This window comes from Erigeron canadensis, chromosome 2 (genome assembly GCF_010389155.1).
Source record: "Erigeron canadensis isolate Cc75 chromosome 2, C_canadensis_v1, whole genome shotgun sequence".
Lineage (NCBI taxonomy): Eukaryota > Viridiplantae > Streptophyta > Magnoliopsida > Asterales > Asteraceae > Erigeron > Erigeron canadensis.
Window position 1 is genome coordinate 39,529,895 of NC_057762.1, and position 20,069 is coordinate 39,549,963.

The 20,069-nt window shown below is 33.6% G+C and overlaps 3 protein-coding genes across 3 annotated transcripts; 1 reads left to right on the forward strand and 2 right to left on the reverse strand.

The window, feature by feature from the left end:
• Positions 1-1,258: 1,258 nt before the first annotated feature.
• LOC122587300 (exocyst complex component SEC3A-like) lies at positions 1,259-10,061 on the reverse strand. Its single transcript, XM_043759426.1, has 26 exons — positions 9,683-10,061; positions 8,964-9,034; positions 8,338-8,418; positions 8,133-8,200; positions 7,937-8,039; positions 6,842-6,981; positions 6,434-6,551; positions 5,992-6,096; positions 5,616-5,717; positions 5,418-5,549; positions 5,213-5,341; positions 5,044-5,124; positions 4,669-4,743; positions 4,248-4,409; positions 4,003-4,087; positions 3,865-3,923; positions 3,582-3,752; positions 3,426-3,505; positions 3,221-3,302; positions 3,038-3,135; positions 2,797-2,905; positions 2,606-2,674; positions 2,454-2,519; positions 2,277-2,366; positions 1,716-1,886; positions 1,259-1,534 (listed from the first exon to the last, which is right to left on the reverse strand). The coding sequence occupies exons 1-25, from the start codon at positions 9,861-9,863 to the stop codon at positions 1,776-1,778; spliced, it is 2,568 nt and encodes an 855-aa protein (XP_043615361.1). The 5' UTR covers positions 9,864-10,061; the 3' UTR covers positions 1,259-1,534; positions 1,716-1,775.
• Positions 10,062-11,399: 1,338 nt separating this feature from the next.
• LOC122588583 (probable hexosyltransferase MUCI70) lies at positions 11,400-14,296 on the reverse strand. Its single transcript, XM_043760722.1, has 6 exons — positions 13,855-14,296; positions 12,810-13,015; positions 12,550-12,726; positions 12,307-12,462; positions 11,936-12,212; positions 11,400-11,840 (listed from the first exon to the last, which is right to left on the reverse strand). Exons 1-6 carry the CDS (start codon positions 14,156-14,158, stop codon positions 11,608-11,610), a joined length of 1,353 nt encoding a protein of 450 aa, XP_043616657.1. The 5' UTR covers positions 14,159-14,296; the 3' UTR covers positions 11,400-11,607.
• Positions 14,297-16,687: 2,391 nt separating this feature from the next.
• On the forward strand, positions 16,688-18,045 carry LOC122589816 (elongation of fatty acids protein 3-like). The gene has a single exon (XM_043762138.1). It carries the CDS (start codon positions 16,810-16,812, stop codon positions 17,662-17,664), a length of 855 nt encoding a protein of 284 aa, XP_043618073.1. The 5' UTR covers positions 16,688-16,809; the 3' UTR covers positions 17,665-18,045.
• The last annotated feature ends 2,024 nt before the right edge of the window (positions 18,046-20,069 follow it).

Here is a 20,069-nt window from a genome sequence, read left to right on the forward strand (position 1 = left end):
CCCTCACTTTTTCATAGGAAATGACTCCATTCGATCATTTGAAAGTAGTAGTAGAGGCATCCATTAGTCTCCAGATGCGATGATGGCTTAATATCCGTTACACCAATACAAAAAACCCTCACTTCGTTTAGCCCAAATCGATTCATTATATCTAAAATATCAAGAAGGAAAAAACAACAGGTTTATTATAGGCTATATGCCTATAGATAAAATCAAAAATAAATTAAAACTAAAGAGAAGATTATCAGGTTTATTTTGGCTTGAGTCTTTTGCAATTAACTTTGACCATAAAATGTTTTTCTTTTGTGTTATAATTTACTTCACGAAAATAATATTATTGGAAAATGCGTTTAAAACACAAATAAATATATTTATGGTCACGATAGAAAACAAATACTAATGGATCTGTTATCAGAATGAGTTTGGCATCCAGAAATTGAATACAAATCAAGTACAAGTTGTTTTGAGAATGAATATGGTTTATGCGGAATATGAAATGTAATTTATATACTTTGGCTTCTTATGTGGTATATGGAATGTCCATAGTACCAGTTTGAAGTCTACTGGTAAACAGATTCAATTTTAGTTAATATATACTGTACTTCACTATATTTCACCTAAAAAAAATAATAAAAATGAGACGTATGGACAAGTGAACCTTATAACTACGTACACATGCAGTACTTACCAAAGAGAGATGATGAAGGGATTTCGGGTTGAACGTACTTAGGTAAACAAAACGACCCTTTAACCGTCGATGATAAATGGAATAACTGGGGCCGAGATCTGCCGATCATCAAGATCCTGGAAGCATTGTTCATAAGCTGCTTTAATGTGGAAGAACGTCCCATCTTCAATTCTTCCTACTATCATATCAATTAATATATTTTGGTGGTTTTTGTTTATACACGTATGTACGCCGTATATACAGTTTTAGGGTTTATTTGTTTGTTGATTTATGTTAAATACTCCTATATATTATATATTAATATTAATATTAATTAATTGCCTTATTTATTGATTTATTATTATATGTTTACAGAAGTTCATAGTTATCTTTTTAAGGATTATTATTTAATGAAATGATAACCTGAGTTTTGATGGATATTACAAGAGATAGAATAAAATCGGTCTTTCAAGCAAAGTCTAAAATTGATAAATACACAACTACTTTTATTGATTCCCATTTATAGGGCTCCCAAATAGTTCAGTATGTCCAAATAAATTACCACAAAGTACATTCATGATTCATGTAAAATGTTTTGAATTTGAAGAATTAATTGCAGCAAAAGATATGTGATATTTAGTCATATAGAATGCTATTTTCTTCTAGCAAGACTAAAAAGGTCAAATGATCGTAAAAGTGAAGAAAATTAAAGGTAAAATTAGATAGCAATTTAAGATACAAGTGATTTAAACAATTATATATGGCCATATGTGAAAACATGCAATATTCCATCCACAAGGTCTCGAACAAGATTGAGAGACCAAACTTCAATTTCATGTTCCATGCACCCTGTTGAACCCCATCAATCTGCGAAGTGCAAACCATTACAGAAAATATGAACCCACGTGATCAATATCTCTTTACTTTGTGACACTAACTTACAACAAAAATTATACTAATAAAACATTCCACCAAAAGTCCAAAACTAGCATTACCAAATTCTGAAAATACAAGTATGATTGTGAATGCATGCTGTCAACGAACATACCTTCGATCGACTTCCCGACTTTGAAATGGATTCTCTGACGAAATCAAATGCAATGCAACTCTACATTGATGCTAAAAGGTCTCGAATTTCTGGTACAGATGGAATATTTTCATTCGGGTAGACCTTGGAGGCAAGCTGAGCAAAACTATCATACTTGTCCAGAAATTCTTTCTGTTAATCATCACTTGGTCACTTTATTTGCTTAGTAAACAATATGTAGAATTATATTTTATTGTTTTTAATAAACTTATAAACTTAGAGTATTGTTACGTAAATCACTATTGATTCATTATTAACATATCTTCTATAATACTCCGTAATCAAAAGGGGTAAGTGCATATAACTGTACTTGTCTCATCTCTCTGTTGTATGCATGTATATAATTCTCAAAACTTCTTTTATGAATTTGTCCCAAAAGTTAACAGTGCAATTTGGTATAAAATTGGATGGAGAACATCTTTTGAAACACACTCACATGAGTAGCTAAAGTTCGTTTTCGTTAGACCTTCGTATTTGAAAAGACTAAAATGATGCAGTAGTAGAAAACAAAGTCCATAGTACCTTGCATTTGTCCCATAATGTAGGCAATAATTCCTCAGAAGTCAAGTTTTTCATCAGTTTCTTATGCATTGCTGTGATGTGCTTGTCTACCTGTATATGGAAATAATATGATTAAAGTATGGGCTCTAAAACTGATCAGAAGAGATTTCTTTTAAACATTTAATTTGTGCAACTTACCCCTGTTAAACTAGATTTTACCACCTTTCTAAGATCTGATTTTGACATGCCAACTTGAAATTGAATCTGTAATTTTTAAAGAATTAGTCAACATTAGGTACTTACTAAATATGACTATGCAAAAAAAAAGATTAAGAATATATATAGAAGACCTCTTCTGGCGCATTAGTTAACATCAAATCCTCGATTCTTCGAGCAAACTGAAAAAGACGTTCAAATTGCTGCAAATATTGATAAATCGACATATCATCACTAGCATACATCATGACTAACAGAAGAATAATTTTTTTAACAAGAACATGATATGTTTAATATGTTATAGTGATGTACAAGTGTTGCTTACATAGTATATGATCACACTGATATGACGTGAGCAAGATTGTTCATAGGATTCACTTGCTTGATGATAAAATTTAGCCAACGTTGGTACACAATTGGCCAACTCATATAGACTGCACAGAACTGCTTCTCATGAGCATCTAATGTTATCATGTTTACACAAGTGGTATAATGCTACATAATGAACTTCCAAAAACAATAGTAAACAAAGTAAATTAATCCTTCAGAATAATAACTACCAATACCTATTCTGGAATGCAGCATAGTTCTCTAATAGAAAAATATCCGAGTGTTTTGGGTCTGCCTGCGCAATCTTGTCTAGAGTCACAAACATCATGCCAATCTGTCAAATAATATTCATCATTATACAAGCCTCATTGGTGGATAAGCACAAGGTAGAACACGAGTAAGAAATTTGTAGTTCTCACAATTTTTATATATGCCTGATCAACCAAATCCCTGGATTGTCCCTGAATATACTGCTCCATTCGGGTAGCAAGCAATCCAAATCTATATAGAAACCATACAGCCCAATTGGAAGTAGTGTATATTAAGGCTGAACCTACTAATGGTTACAATCCAGAGTGATGAAAAAGTGATTCAAGGTATTCTTTCTGAAACGTAATACTTTACCTGGGTACGAATGACATGACACCCGTCTGTTTAACATTTTTGTCATTCTTTTCTATCTGGTGACGGGCATCTTCAACAAACTGCAATATACAAGTTATAACTTAGTTGATGAATCTGCATCGCTTCTCTATGATTTCAACTTTGCAGATTGCTTACACGGGTAAATAGTGTAGTAATTCTATCTTCCAAGGCATCAAGTAAGAGGCGCACATATCCAGCTGTTTCCGCTATCATATCAGTAAGATATTTTTCTGTTACACCATACATTGATATGCCCAGCAGAGGATCAATCTTGTGTGCCCAATCCACAGTTGCATAGAAGTCCTCCTGAAAATCAAAAAATATAAATAGTAACATTCGACCTATCTGAGATTAAAGAATTAAACAAGTATTATCTTCTGTACAATTGAACTATTGACCATAAACATCTTGTAATTACTTGAATCCCATCTAGTAAATCACGGAGTGACTCATTTAATGCCCCCATTTCCAATGTACCTACATGATTCCAAATGCAAAGCTCAACTGGTATTTATCAAGTGAACATAAAGAGCCATTCGTACGTGCTATATATTACCTTTGGTGCCATTTTCATCAGCCTCCATGTCTAAATCATCATCAGAAGAAACCTCAAATCGCATTAAAAAAGCTAAAAATGAACTCTGCAATTTAAAGCTAGTGTAGTTTGAAGTAGCACTAAAAGTAAAGCCATATCCAAAAGAAAAAGGGGGAACTATGGCCAATTTGGCCTCAATTTGGAATTTGTTTAAAAGGGGAAAGACGAAAACTATGTGTGTATTGAGGAGAGGGGAAAATTCACACCTCATCGACGAGGAGAGGGATAAATACTGCTACCATATTGGAATAAGCTTCAGATATCATAGATGTGTCCACATTTTGGTTGGGGGAGGGACCTTCAAACCATACACTTTGAACTTTTGGAGCTTTAGTACCAGCACGAAGCTCGTTAGCAAAATCACGCGCCTGAAATTAGTTCATAAAAATTTGAACACAGGCATATTTGAAGGCGACTTAACCTCGTCGGAGAAAATTTAAGCATTGCATGTGATGTTGGGCCCTTAATTTTGTCCTAAGTTTTCAGATGCTCACAGGCATCTTGAATTGCATATTGAAAACATATTTAACATTTCACTGAAGTTTCTAACAAGAAGTGACAGTTTTCTTAGTACAAATTCATCACACTTTACTACAGAAAGAAATATCCTAGGTATTTGACCTTTACCTCACGCCGTAAAACCTGATTAAGGGAACTGCAATAAGCTTTCCTCAAAGGAGCCAAACAATTACTATCAAGAATCTGAAATTACATTGAGAGAAAGAGAAACATGTGTTATTTACAATTGTAAGGATAAATCAATTGATAAACAAAACATGTTTATTTATTGATTATACTTCATCTGTCACATAATAAGGGTCCACACTTCTATTTTAATTTGTCCCAATAAGTGAAAAGTAACATGTTAAATTTACCATTGTACCCTTAATGTACTTTTTCACAAAACTATACAACAGAATGACAGTATGTTATAAAATTTCGTTTTTTTTCTTGGACACTTATTTTGGGATGGAGGGAGTATAACTTTTCCATGTAATTCACCTTCAAGTGATGCAACAAACGAACATAAACCCTGCATTTATTGTGGAGATCAGCATGGTCGGGCTTCTTTAGTTGCCCACGCTGTGAATACCAAACACCAATAAAAATTCTGGATGACTCCTACACTCTCTAATTTGCAAGAAATAAAGTAGCAGCCCAAGTAACAAACCTGGGAGAAGTTTCTTTTATCATTCATCAACATATCCACCGATTGGACGAAATGGTCTCTCAAAAAGTCACCAGCCTTTCGAACAAAAGTCAGTTTATTTATGTCAAGTTCTGCCCTCTTTTCCTTGACCTGTGACAGGATGCACAGAGCTCAAACGAAACACTATAACTTAGAAATTATATTACAACGACGGACATGGACGTACGGCTTTAGTTTTTGCATAGCTTGGATCCAAAGCATCGAAACCACGCAAAGCATCTCTTAGCCAGTCACATGCTTCAATATATTTATCAATGGATGAATTATCAAAGGAATCTCCTGCTAGACTATCTGAAATCTGGAATGCATATAACATAATCAAACTTTTGATCAAACAAGTTATTACTGGTTGATCAGAATGTACCTCATGAGGAATATGAAGTTTTTCAAGAAGATTTTCCAGTTCCACAACCAACGCTTTGTAATTTATGGATTGCCTTTCCAGTTTGTTGTTGCGTGTTTCTATCTGCGACACACAAGTTAACGATTATAACAGGATGTGACTAAAGATTATAATAGACATTGGTAATTTTGTTGATGCGATACGACACACAAGGTTCATGAAGAGGATAAAAAGATATATTGAAGAAATTGTTGGTATTAAGTTGAAGGGAAGGGGGGCATGTTAACTAAAAATATGAGTAAACATTTTGTCTCTTTTAAATGAATCCGGGTCCGGAAAGGAATACAACAGTAATATATAGATATTATTTGGTAGCATAATGTCCAGACATCCATACCGCCTCAATGTCTTCTCGCATATGTCTGAGCTTAACATTAAAAAGCGCCAACCATTCATCCATATCTTCAGCATATATTATCGATGACTCAAGCCCATGCAACACCTGCAGAACCATAAAACAGAAGAGATGGTGAATTATCTACCAAATGTAAAGCAGAAAGTCAGAAACTGCAAACATGTGCATGTGCTTTTTGAAGAGTGTATTAAGGAATTACTGTCTAATGAATTCCATGGTATATACATGTAGGATTTCACTCACTACATATGCCAGTACTACATGAATGATAACAAGTTCAATAGTTTTTGAATGCGAAAAAGGAACACTCTTACGACAATAGACCAGGCATACACAGAAATGGATAATGCAATCCAAATAATGATCCTATTTGTTCCAATATGTAATGTAACTCTGATATTGACCTCTAGTGTGACCAATTTACCTCATCTACCAAATGTTCGGTTTCCAAAATTGCATGCACATTGGCTGCTTCCAAAGCATGAAGTTCTCGTTTTAACCTTTCGGAAAAGAGTTCTGCTTCCCCAATGCCCATGACATACCTGGTCACAGTGCCATCACCACAATCATCAGAAACCTGATAGATATAACCCAATAGACAACTTTGGGATAACAATAACAATTGCAACTAGTTAACATTACAAAAACTCCGAAGCAAATAAATAAGAGAAGATTTATTAAACCATCTCTGTTTTAAAGGCATTTGTTTCAGGGCTAGACAAAACTACTGGACAGTGAAACACTAGAGGAAATAAGTTTCTTCTGTGGTAGCATTATGAGCTTTCTGGGCACAATAACATTCTCTACAAAGAAAAGAAAAAGTTATACATACGTGCCTAGAAGTGCTTCCATATCCTCTTCTTCTGCTTGTGACACAAGATCATTTTCAACAGCTGAGTTAACTTCTGAAAGCACATCTCCGGCAGATCCATCTTTCAGGTTCTGTTGCTTAGAACCTTCTGATGCATGTTCCTATACAAGCAAAAGCATTATGTTGCATACAAATGTTTTAACAAGGGTATAATGTTATGATGAAGTAGTCAAAAGGAGAACTTTGGATTAAAGACCAGCTGGGGCAGGATCGATACACTACATTAAGTTTGGATTACTAAAGCAAATGTTTTGAGTTGTGCAGCCATTGGGTCATTGGGTGTTGTATACAACTGATCTTTACAAATTAAAGCCTCTAGGTGTGTGTACGGTTATTCAAGGTTTCGTATAAACGTTGACCATATCAAAAGCAAACCATAAGTACTCATAATCTGGCAAACTTTAAGTAGCCACAGTCTGACTACTTGGCTTAACATGGAGTGTAAGACGTAATACCCTAATATGTAACATAAGTAACAATAAGATCCCTGCATGTTATGATTATTTTTTAGATATCACCAAAGTGAGAAAGCCAATGTCTGGTAAACAGGACAAGGGACAGAAAAGGAAGAAATCTGAAGAAGGCTTTTGTGAAACTACTGAAAACACGAGTGGAGCACTTCTGTCTTTTTGTGGGAGTCTGATACTTCTGGAAGCTGCCTCTCGTGAGAATATCTACATCCCACCTTCCACATACCCTGCTTTTGGCGGGATTGGGTAATGGGTACTGTTGTTGTTGTGTGGGAGTCTGACACAAACTCTGTACAACTTAAAGATTGGGTGAATTATTAACTTCACAACCAAATAAGATGATGTTGTAGTAAGCACTTAATGCAGATCAAACAGGATTTATTGCTACTAAATGACATAGTTTTCCCACCTCCTCTTTCTCAATGCAGGTTAGAGTACTTTAACTCCAAAACTATAATACCTGACTTGACGAGATAGTGTATAATTACAACAGCTATGTAAGTCAACTAGTCATGTGTCGAATAACTTGTAACTTAGTGACATAAAATGATAAAAGCGCTTCATAACTAGAAAAACTCATACTCACCTTGGCCCAAAGAGCTAACTCTACAATGTCGACACCTACAACTTTTGGTAGATGGCCTAGTGCATCCTTGCAAGTGTGAAGAATACAGACCAAAAGACGATTCCTGGACATCAGAAAATGAATAATAATAGACTAATTAAAATGTCAATAATACTAATAAGAATTCTAGTAATCAAAACCTGGATAAATAACTAGCCTGTCATCAAGATTGCGCATGGTCCATTGAATAGGAGCAACTCTTTGGTTTCTAATATTATCAAAACCCTATAGGCAGATTAGTTCATTAAGCAAATTAGAAACCAACTTTCATCTATTACAGTTTGGAGAATTCAGTTCCTTATTGGCAATGATATTTGAAGAAGCCTAGAATACTTCACATACATTAGGAAAATAACCATTACCAGCATAAATGTGCATCCACTTGCATCATTAGTTAAGACCTCAACCTTTGCAAGACGTTTCAGCTTATATATTTTTGCAGGCTGTACAAGTAGAAATCAGAGAATTTATTCTAAAAGTTCAAGACTCCTAATCGGCAAAGGAATGTACATATAATCACATTTCTCATTCAAATAAAGTATGCCCCTTGTGTCCAACTTAAAAGATTACCAATATATGTGCAATAACAACATATGCATTAATTTAGTAAACGAACCACTTCCGATGAGATTAACAATTTTGTCACCATTGGTAAATATTGGACTAGTTAAACAGAGATTCTACACTATGATGCTCCTTTAGTCCCAAAATAATCGTCTATTAGACCAACATTCACCATTAAAAAAAAGTGTAATCAAAACAATTTGCATGTTAGGTATTAAAATTTTGATTTCTAATATCTAAAGAATTATTCAGTGAAGATATAATTAGGCTTAACAGTCCTTGGCTTCAGTGTAGATGGTCATGAAAATGTGTTCGAGTGAAGATCTTTCAAACTTAAATATCATAATTTTACACCAAACAAAATGGTGAATGAGTGCACCAGGTACTAGATAGAACAAAAGTGAATGATAGATAATGGTTATACCTCAAGTTCTTCTCCATTCGTATACTTTAAGACATGAAGGAATACCTTAGTTCGTCCACCTTTATCGTGGGCTGCATAAAACCACAAAGAGTCCACGATAAGTTTACAAAATGCCTTACAGTCAAGTGATGATATGGTTGATTTTGAACAAACAATTCACTAGACTGAATTCGGGCCACATTTGTTTGTTAACCTTCTTTGACATCGAAGAGTAAAATCAGAAGCAACCTCTCACCAAATAATTCAAAGAACCAAAAAATGTAACATTGGTGATGTCTATGTATTGATTTTTGGGAAAGGGTCGTGCAGGTGCTTAAGAAACTGTGGGTCAAGAGTTGCCCGAAAAGCCAATATTGTTTATACTAAACTAGTCATATGCCCACCCGCGCAATGAGGCGGTGTAGTGGCGGAGGCGGTAGCAGTGTGGTTATTAATGTAAAAGTAACTGATGTAAAAAAGGGTAGTGTAGTTATTTAAGAACTAAGGATAGATGTTGTAAACTAAGTTCATTAATGGTATTATAGTGAATAAAAAAATGGCATTTTGGATTTATAACAAAAGCTAGAGGGAACTAAATGAGTAGTATAGATATATAAACTACATACATTTTCCAACCAATACATCGAAAGCACCATTATATAAGACTCGCACGGCACTTAACGAATAGATTGACCATTAATTTAGAATATAAATAAACATTAAAGATATAGAGGGCTTACTAGAGATGGCAAGAACTCTAGGTTTAGCAACCTGACTGCCTTTGCTTCCAATTTTTCCTTTGCCCCATGCACCTTGGCTTTTTGCAACACGAATCGACATTACAACCTTTTGTTTCGTGCCTTCGATTGCGGCTTCACATGCTCGCTGTAGCTCCTTCTCATCCCCCCTTGATTTTGCCATTTCTTCCTACCTGTTTGTCCTTTCAAATCTAAAAACCATATATAATAAAATTTTGTTCAAATCTTTTGAATCTCATTTTTTTCGAAAGAAAACTTTAATCGGATAGATGGAGATCAATGTAATACAACAAAAGACAAATGTACGGACATGAAATGTTCCTCATCATTTTATTTTATTTTTGATTTTGACTCTGATCATGCACGTATTTAAGTAGATGGTCTATCGAATAGTCTTAAACTGTACTTTTTGGTCATTAATAAAGCGCATATTTATATCATCATAAATATAAGGTGATTTATTTAAATAGAAAATTTCAATATCACACGTACTGTCGTGGAACCCGATTTAAGGGTCAACCCTCAAGATATGGCACCTGCGGACAACGGGTGCGGATACCCCTTTCTTATTACCATGTCCGCGGGTTTTTCTTAATTCATCGATTCGCGGGTATCCATTAACGAGTTAAATATTTTATCCATTTCATTATCAGCAGGTATACAAACTTGCGGATATATCCGCGAGTTATTTTATCAAATCATAAAGCATAACCATTTAAAAAAGAATCTGCAAGATGATAAAACCACAATACAAAGTCATTGGTAACCGAAATACAAAGTTAATGTTTTGTGATTTAAAAAGGCATATAACTATTTGTTTTATTCAGCTCCATATAAAAAAACACAAAATGTCATCAATGCTGAAATGAAACTATCATTTTAAAATATAAAAATAGCAACTAAAAACTTCAAATTTTCTAACTCAATAAAACTTTACTGCGATTACGGTAAAAAGGTTAAATGAGAATCTTAGTCAAGAGTTAGAAGAGTTTTTGATTAAAATCTTGTTGCTCTCTCGTCAAAGAGCACAAAAATCTCATTTATCTAATCAGTTATATCCGCGGGTATCTTATATAGATATTAGGGGTTCATGGTACGGATTTATCCATGACGGATATGGCATATCTATTATCAATCCGTGATCCGCGAGCGGGTACCTATATATATCCGTATTATACCCACGGGTAAAATATATTGAAATTACCCATCCATAACGAATGGGTATCCACGGGTTATGGATTTTTTCACATCCGTTGCCATCCCTGGATATATGGCTTTTTTTTTTTTTGAAATAAAACTTTTATTCAAATAGACCAACTCACACAAAACATGGAGTGACACAATATACAAATCCCAATCGGATTGAAAATTTTCCAATCGTCCCAATTTATATTCCTATTCTTTGATCTATTCTTATCCTAATTTATATGACTTTTCTAAATGTGCATTACGAAAAAATGAAAAAAATGAGTCGGGTCAAATGCTTATTAAACCTGCCAACCTGGTAGTATCTGGTCTTGGTTCCCCCCCATTTAAGTTGAAAATGTTTGAAAGAGTAACTATACATATGTGTAGCAGCGTAACCGACCCAGCAACCCAATAGGATCAAACAAATACTATTAAGCAACGCCACTAAACAATTACGAGTTGTAACACCCATCAACCACCTTATTAATTTACACAGACAAGAAGAATAAGGAACTCATGAAAAAATGTATGAATTCTCAACTCAAGTATAAGATGCAAACAAAACCCGCAAAAATGGCTAAAATATATCTAAACCCACCACCTAGCTTTAGTCTATCCTTCAGCAATTATGCAGTATACATAACAAATGTACAAATAATAATAAATACTAAAAGTAGCTTTGCACAGTGTGTTCGACAAAAAATACTCCATCACCGGCTTCAGTAACTTAAAGGCTTGGCCTTGCGTACATGACCCATGCTATTCACAAGATCTTTCCGTGTGCAAACTGGAAACATATTTATATTCTTTAACACCTTCAACCGCCAAAAAACAAATGGGAAACTAAGCTGATCACGGGAGGTGAACCGAACAACCTCATTGAACCAAATGCACATGAATAAATTAGTTACTGGAGTATGCTCCCTTACAATCACTGAAGCCTCATTTAGAGCTGCACACAATTAAAAATTAAAATTATACAATTATCATAACAGATAGTGGTTACCAACTTACCATATACATGCATCTTTATAATACGGTTTATACCTTTCTTGCCATTGAATCTCTTATCTTCAGGGAGGCCGTCATGGCGATATTGAGTAATTTGTACTTCCACTTCTTCTGGAGTAGCTTTATTTTTCTTGACAACAGCATTTGCTTCATCATACACGCTACTACGAGCACCATGTTCAGAAATTGCAAACACAGATTCTGAACGCCATAATAGTGCCTCAAACACTCCTAATGGGTCTCTTCTAAACTGGGACTTTGAGTCTACCCATATGGAATATCTTGCATTAGGAAAGAGCCGGTGTGCCAGCATCTGATAACATCATCACCATTCAGTACCTCCCACCCATTACTAGATAAATGACACATATAACTTAATAAGGCTCAGGCCATAAATAGTCTGTTACCTTTGGGATTTTTCCATTCAATCGCTGATCCCTAAACGGAAGACTCCCAACAATTATAATGCGCCACTTCCCAATAAAACGATCCTTGTTAATTATGTGACCCTCTTTTTCCTGTGTTGCGAGAGTAATTTCATCCCAAAATGCTACATAGCAGACCTGCATAAAGCTATCCCACGAGATAATTAGTTTACTACAATAAAGAAATCCACATTTATATAGAATTTTGCATTTAAATATGCCGACCTTTTCAAGCGATGCATCTGACATCCCAATGGGCTGATAAAGATTGTCTCCGCCACCAAATGCACAAGTAGAAACAACACTTTGGCAAGTTAGCATGTAATTTTTATCTTCATTTGATATTGTGAAACCTCCATTCTCACTGTAGAAACCACAGTGTACACACACAGTTTCATTCACCTGTAACATCCGCTATCAGTAAGATAATTAAACAGGAACCACACAAATCAAAGCTTATTACTTATGTGAAAATATGATATGACCTTAAAACTCTGGGCTCTTTGATCAAGAGTTTGGTACCCAGTAAACCTATTGAATCTTGTAATCCCCATCTCATTTTGAGAGTTTGTATCATGCTGTTCATTACTCTCTGACATATAAACCAATTTCTTAATAGGAACAAGCAATTCTTTATTCAGCGGGAAATCCAGATGCTGAAGTTCATCAGGAGGCAGAAGCTTTAAGCAACCTGATATATATGTCTATCAGCATCAAGTGAAATAGTTTGGGTGCCCACAATATCTTAGTTTGTAAAAGAGGGTATATATTACAAATGAGGCTACTTTAAGTCCCTAACAGACATCATAGCTACACGAATCTCACATATGCCTTATATACTCAGAGGCTTAGAATTGTGAGTACCTAAAATCTATATGTACCAGTTTGCTTGCATAACAAATGCTGCAGCATGAAGCATATGGACATACGGTGTTTATTGAACCAGTAGTTTCAGCTTGCCATAAAAAGAAAAAAGAAAGGGAGCATCCAATCCCCACAAGCATGAGCAGCAGATATGATAAGTAAGCTTTCAAAGTATTTATCATGTTGGTTTTTAGATAATCTTGTGTCCCTAATCCAACATTAATGACAGAGCTTCTTATCGACATATAGCTCAATATTCTTTTCTAACAGTATTCTGGACTTTGATGGAATTCTAGTCAAAACTAAGACACTAACTTAGCATTTGGGGTAACTTAGTATAAAATATGCTTCTTAATGATTCTAAGATTTTCATTTTAATAAGGAGCTAGTTAGGGAGGAAATAACATCACTGTCGACAACTCGACGGCTACCGCAGTCTCCAGCTGACAGCATTAAACCAAACCACCAGAAATTATGGCATTGTGCAGGCTAGATGCTAGTATCTCATTATTATAGTAACTCATAATCAAACTTGATTAAATTAAAATACCTAATCTATAATTTAATTAAATCAATCACGGTTTACACTAACAATCCTATACATATACAAACACAATCATTATCAATTGAATATATATATAGATATATTATATATATATAACTTACGTGGAGCATCCAGCCGGTTCAAATTGCCATCCGGTTTCTTAACATCAGGTTTCCGATCACCAACAGCTACATCATCTTTTTTAGTACTTGATTTCCAGTCAATTCTATAAACTTCAAAAATCAGTAGAAAAACAGAAGCAATTAAGACAAGTAGAGGCCAATATCTGGTTAACTGTTTGCAAGTTTCGGATCTCCCTCTGTACTCTGATTTCCTCCGTTTTCTCCGTGGCCGGGAACGTATCTTGCCGGAAAATTCTTCCGGCAGGTCTTCTGTTACTGGAATTGATATGCTGTTGTTGAACATTCTTAGTGATTGAGGTAATGAGTTACCGGAGATGTGTGTTATCGGTGACGGAGATATCTCGGGTTTTATTTGGTTTGTGTGAACCTGACTTTGGATCCGGTTTATACATGAATAGTTCAATCAGACCCCTCCAAAGTAACACAATTATTTATGAAAGAATATTTTATAACTGTTTACTATTTTCATCACATTATTCTTTGTTATATTACCTTTTTCATTTTCTTTTCACTCTAACATAGCATTATCTATTCATCTTTTTCCCCATTTTTCTCTTTTCAACATCACCTTAAAATTTAACACTCACAATATATATTATACGAATATGTTACTTGCGCAATGCGGCGGCGAGATGACGATGACGGTGGTGTGATGGCGGTGACGGATGGTGATGGTGGTGGCAGCATCAATTGGTTCTCATATTAAAAGGATATTTGTTTATCACGTGTCAAAACTCGACCTGACCCAACCCAACCAGACAATGCAATAAAATCGAACTCGTTACCCAATTGGGTTTTTGGTTCATAGTGTGTGAATCAAGTTTTGATGCAATTAGATGCAACAAAGATTTTTATTTATTTTGTTAAACGAATTTATAACTTTAGATTTTATATATAGCTCTAAAATAAACACTACTTGAAATAATGTTTTGTAAACTTTAGTTTGGATGAAATCTTAACTAGTTTTTATAATTGCAATACCATATTAAATGATTTTAAAAAATAAAAGCTTTTAACTCACAGTTTTTAAAAACTACCGTTTATAACTAAAAAGCTACAACTAATAATTATTTCTTATGCACTTGATTTTCAGTTTCACAGATTATGCATTTTTTTTTGTTCAGTTAAACGTGTATGATGTGAGATATGGGCTTACTAAAAACGGGTGGTTGTTGGGTCGATCCGTAGATGAGACTCTTTTTCATCTTGATATGGATTTTTGGAATTTGGATGGACTCATGGACATATAGTCATGATTCCATGAAGTATATCTTGATTCTTGATAAAATTGGCATTCCTCACTACAAGAAAAGTGTAAATGTAGAACACTATATATATAATAATAATAATATAATAAAAAAAAATGTTTTTTAAATATTTATATAACCTATGTATATATAACGATGTTATATTTTTATAAGAAAATATTAAAGATTATAAGCTTCATTCATTGAAAATACATTGTTAAATTTATTTAGATTTTAAGTTTTACCCGTTAAAATACATTTTTAAAAAGATTCGAAGTAGTTTATATATATGCAGTTAGAAAGATAATATTTAGAATTTCATGTTTGACAACTTAGAAAAACGAACTTCATGTACAATCAATATGATAAAAAGTTAAATTATTGACGCACATGGAGATGATAAATACGATTTCTTTATTTAAAAAAAAAAAAAAGAAAAACATTTACTATTCAAATGCCATGAAGAAAAACGGAATATTTTAAGGTAATAATATATGCTAAGTGGTGTTTGGTGACAAACATAAAATCAATATAAGTATTTACTTTTAATATGTATGAACATACATTTATAACTGGGAATATTATTACCACACATGCTTTACTTTTATATATTTTGTGGCTATAAGAATAGATTATACCACTTCATAGCTATTTTAACTATCTAGCTTGTAAATTCAAAGCTATCGGCTAAATATTTTAAAGGGAAATAAACATCATTCATTCATTCATATATGATGTATCTACAAACGAAACATACTCTAATCAGAACATTAATAAAATGTTTAAAATGCAAAAAAGATTTAAGGACTTCTTACAACTTTGATACTATCCATCAAAAATTTATACCATACATATGAAAAATATTACTTTTTAGCAAAATAATACTACAATCATTCAATCAATCATGGATTCATGGTCGACTAAGTCTTGTATGTAGGTAATTATTTAGCATTTAAAGAGTAAACAGAACACCTAGCTATAAGGTTTTTTTTCTTTTTTAAAAATTAAAAAAAAAAACCTTTTTTGACGTTTCACGAATAAAGTCTGCCTACTCGAGGCAACCATTAGCGAAAGGCGATCTCATACTCCCGCAGACGCAAACAACGTTGGTAGCCAAGTCTACAATGTTGCTTCATTACAAGAAAATCTCATGATGTCCTAGGCAAAGTTTGAACCCCCGATCTTATCAATAAAACTCAGATGCTTCATTACCTGCTTGATGTTATTGAAACGGATAAATATTGGATGTTATTAATAGCTTTTAAGATTAGATGTTTTCAAAAATAAATTAAAGATAATCTTTATATGTTTAAAATAGATAAATGATCGAAAATGTAAACTTGTTTAAGGATAAGGTGTTTAAATTAGATGATATTAGAAACGTTTATCTCAATTTAAATAAAAGGAATTCGTGAATGGGCTGCTAAAGAAAGACGAAAATACATAAGAACATTCTATAGATATGAAGTAAGCTTCAACATCAGCATACCTTCTCTCTCAAATTGTCTCATTTATTAAAACCCCATGAATTCTTATTCAAAGTCACGCCCCATTTTCCACGATTCTTAAGACCCAATCAAATATATACATTTCACACTTGCCCACCTGTATATATATAAATATATCTTCGTTTCTTGATCACCCCTTATTTTCTTCTCCCCACAAATTCTTGATCAAACAATAAAACATGACCTTAAACCATCTTATTCACATGTTATCAGAGCACCCAACGGTCGTCGGGTTCCGTTGGAGCCATGCCCAATCATGGGGCGCGACATGGGTGTTTCTTTTCTTGTCAATATCTTTCTACTTTATCGTCTCGGTCACCCTCCATGTCATCCTTCTTCTCTTGCGCCATCGAACACGCCCTGTCCCACTTGGCCTTATCCCCGCCTTTCATAGCTTTGTTATGTGTGTAATATCGGCCATCATACTGGTTGGAACCCTGACCTCTGCTATTGCAGAGATCAGGGACACCAGGTGGTTATGGGGCCGTAATAAAACCCCTCTTCAATGGCTCCTCTGTTTCCCTCTAGGGACGCGCCCATCAGGGCGTGTGTTCTTTTGGTCTTACGCTTTTTATCTATCACGTTACTTGCACGTGATTAGGACCTTTTTTACAATTTTGAGACGTCGTAGACTTTCTTTAATTCAACTTGTTACCAATTCCGTTCCAATAGTGATGTCTTTTATATGGTTAGAATTCTCACAATCATTTCAAGTACTTGAAATCGTGTTTACCACATTTACTTACACCGTCGTGTATGGATATCGGTTTTGGGTGGAATTAGGATTGCCAACGGCTTCGTATCCAATAGTGGCTAACATTCAAATAGTCTTGTTGGGGTTAAATTTGATATGTCATTGTGGGGTGTTGTTTTTGCAAGTATGGGGAGGAGGGTGCAATGGAATTGGGGCATGGGTTTTCAATTCCATCCTCAATGGTGCATTCCTATTCATGTTCTTGAATTCATTCGTTAAAATGCGATGGCTTCATCGAAAAGCAATGGAATCAACGACTACAAATGGTAAAATTGAATAAGGAACGACGATCATGAGTCTTACAGAATTACCCTCAGGGGGCGAGCTAGGTTCATCATATTCGTTAACTTGGAGCTGGCCCCATTTATAATGACGATTTAATTCGACTGGTATGTTTTATAAAGTCGAGTTAAATATGAATTGTGACATGTATGATTTATTGATGTACAGATTAAATGAAGATAACAAAAGTCATGAGAGAATGAGAGATATGATCAGCTTTGTTTATTGTTTGTAATTGTATTTTAACTTTAAACAACGATCTTGACAATGTTGATACATGAGATTGTTAATGGTAACATTTTTTTTTATGTATAATAATGTCCATGTTATCGAAACACAATGGTTCCATTTTGAACACTAATAAAATGTTGTTCGTAGACAGACCTTCTTTTAAAATTGTTTTTTAGTTAATAAATTTGAACTGATTAACTTGTTTTTCTAAATATTCAATTCTATTTTTTTTATATATAGAAAAAGCTCATTATAAAAACACTCATGTTTTCCCATTCACAAATTTTAAACTAAAACCTAGCTCTTAACCAATTAAACTAAAATAGTTGATGACAACGATTGAACGATACGATAAAATGTACTGTAAGGAGTTTTGGATGGGCATTAAGCACCCGAATTTTGACCAACCCAAATTACCTTCTTGGGTGCCTAAAATATTTATTTGGAAGCCTAATGACCTCAGTTCTTGACTAATTAAAAGCTTTCATATGATTATTTATATTTTTTAAAAATATATTTCTTTATGAATGAAGATCCTTTTAAGTTAGTTTCAACTTTATTGATAAGTTGAATACATTTTAAGCATTATATTAAAATCTAAGGTCAAGATTTAAAAATCATTTTTGAATCTTAACCTTTGATTTTAATTCAATTGTTAATATCATCAATTTTAATAGTAAAGTTGATAATAATTTTAGAAGATCTCAATCCATATTTAATAAGGATAAATTTATCCTATATGTGGTAGATACTGAGCTAACCCCATCATTGTATACGTGACACGTCAAGGTTGCAGTTATTCTACATATTAAAGAGATACAGTGTCCACATCCTGAGTTAAGGCACGTTTATTTTTTTAGCTATTAAGTGCTGAGTGTATTAAGTGGTTGAATGCATTAAGAATGTATGTATTAAGTAAAATAGATGTAATTGACGGTTATTTTTGTTATTAAGTCAAAAAGGAAACATAAAATTTGACTTTCTTATTTTTGTCAAGACACCATCACCGCCTCCATATTTGCTACTATCATCACTTTCTTATTCTTGATCCCATGTTCTTTTTCTTGATAAAACAAAATGATTAATGCTTAATGATATGGTGGTGATATTGATGTTTAGGCTATGTTTAAAACAAGCTTTTCAATGAACTTTAGCTTTTAATTTGATTTAAAAGCTGGTATAATATTAAAAATTTTGTTTGGTAACAACTAGCTTTAAGTTTGAGTCCAAAAGATTTATAACAAAACGTTATGTCAATAAGCGTTTCATGTGGCTGTAGCTTTTAATGATGAAGATTACAAAAATAACCATAAATCTCACGGATACCTATTTTTACTTCACCCGTTTCCACAACTCAAGAATCATTACCCCTGTTTTGTTTTTTTTCTTTTCTTTTTTTGATACACAAGTAAATTCTACATAAGATTAGTTCATTGGATATAATTTTTTGTAAAGCTTATATCGATATCCGTACGTAATTGTATATAATCTATTGAATATATGGGTTCAACTAGGGCTGTAAACGAACCGAACAGTTCATGAACCGTTTGGCGGGAAGTTCGTTCGTGTTCGTTCGTTTAATTAAACGAACGAACATGAACACAAAAACTTGTTCGTTTAGTTAAACGAACGAACATGAACACAACCTTCGTTCGTTCATTTGTGTTCGTGAACGTTCGTTAATATGTTCGTGAACATCCGTTCGTTTATGTTCGTGAACATTTCATTTTGCTATATATATTAATATTAATACTAACATTAACATTAATATTTAATTATTTATATAATTAAAGAAAAATCAAATATAACTTTGATAATGGGTTCAAAGTTGTAGCTTTTAACTTCTTTTTTTTTAGGAAATGAGATCATATAAACCTCTTTTTCGATTAGATGAATGAAGTATCTTCGTATCATAAGTATGAAAGTTTCGTAAAACTTTTAGCCAATCAAATATTTTGTAATCTTGAATATGAAGTTTAATATATATAATTATATGTTTGTAAATATTTCAAGTTATATGTTTGTAAATATTACTAGTTATATGTTTGTTCATTTGTGTTCGTTCATTAGTGTTCGTTCGTTTGTGTTTGTGAACATTTGTTCATGAACACTAATGAACGAACATGAACAAACCATTATGTTCGTTCATCTGTTCGTGAACACAACTTTATG

What these genes read in the sequence shown, in the direction of transcription:
- LOC122587300 (XM_043759426.1), bottom strand. Translation starts at nt 9,863, where the DNA reads ATGGCAAAATCAAGGGGGGATGAGAAGGAGCTACAGCGAGCATGTGAA. An exon ending in ATGCGCAATCTTGATGACAG is followed by an intron (nt 8,040 to 8,132) that starts GCTAGTTATTTA and finishes TCTGATGTCCAG; the next exon opens with GAATCGTCTTTTGGTCTGTA. An exon ending in TATGCTGCATTCCAGAATAG is followed by an intron (nt 2,906 to 3,037) that starts GTATTGGTAGTT and finishes AGTTCTGTGCAG; the next exon opens with TCTATATGAGTTGGCCAATT.
- LOC122589816 (XM_043762138.1), top strand. Translation starts at nt 16,810, where the DNA reads ATGACCTTAAACCATCTTATTCACATGTTATCAGAGCACCCAACGGTC.
- LOC122588583 (XM_043760722.1), bottom strand. Translation starts at nt 14,158, where the DNA reads ATGTTCAACAACAGCATATCAATTCCAGTAACAGAAGACCTGCCGGAA. An exon ending in GAACCGGCTGGATGCTCCAC is followed by an intron (nt 13,016 to 13,854) that starts GTAAGTTATATA and finishes CATATATATCAG; the next exon opens with GTTGCTTAAAGCTTCTGCCT. An exon ending in TGAATGGAAAAATCCCAAAG is followed by an intron (nt 12,213 to 12,306) that starts GTAACAGACTAT and finishes TGATGTTATCAG; the next exon opens with ATGCTGGCACACCGGCTCTT.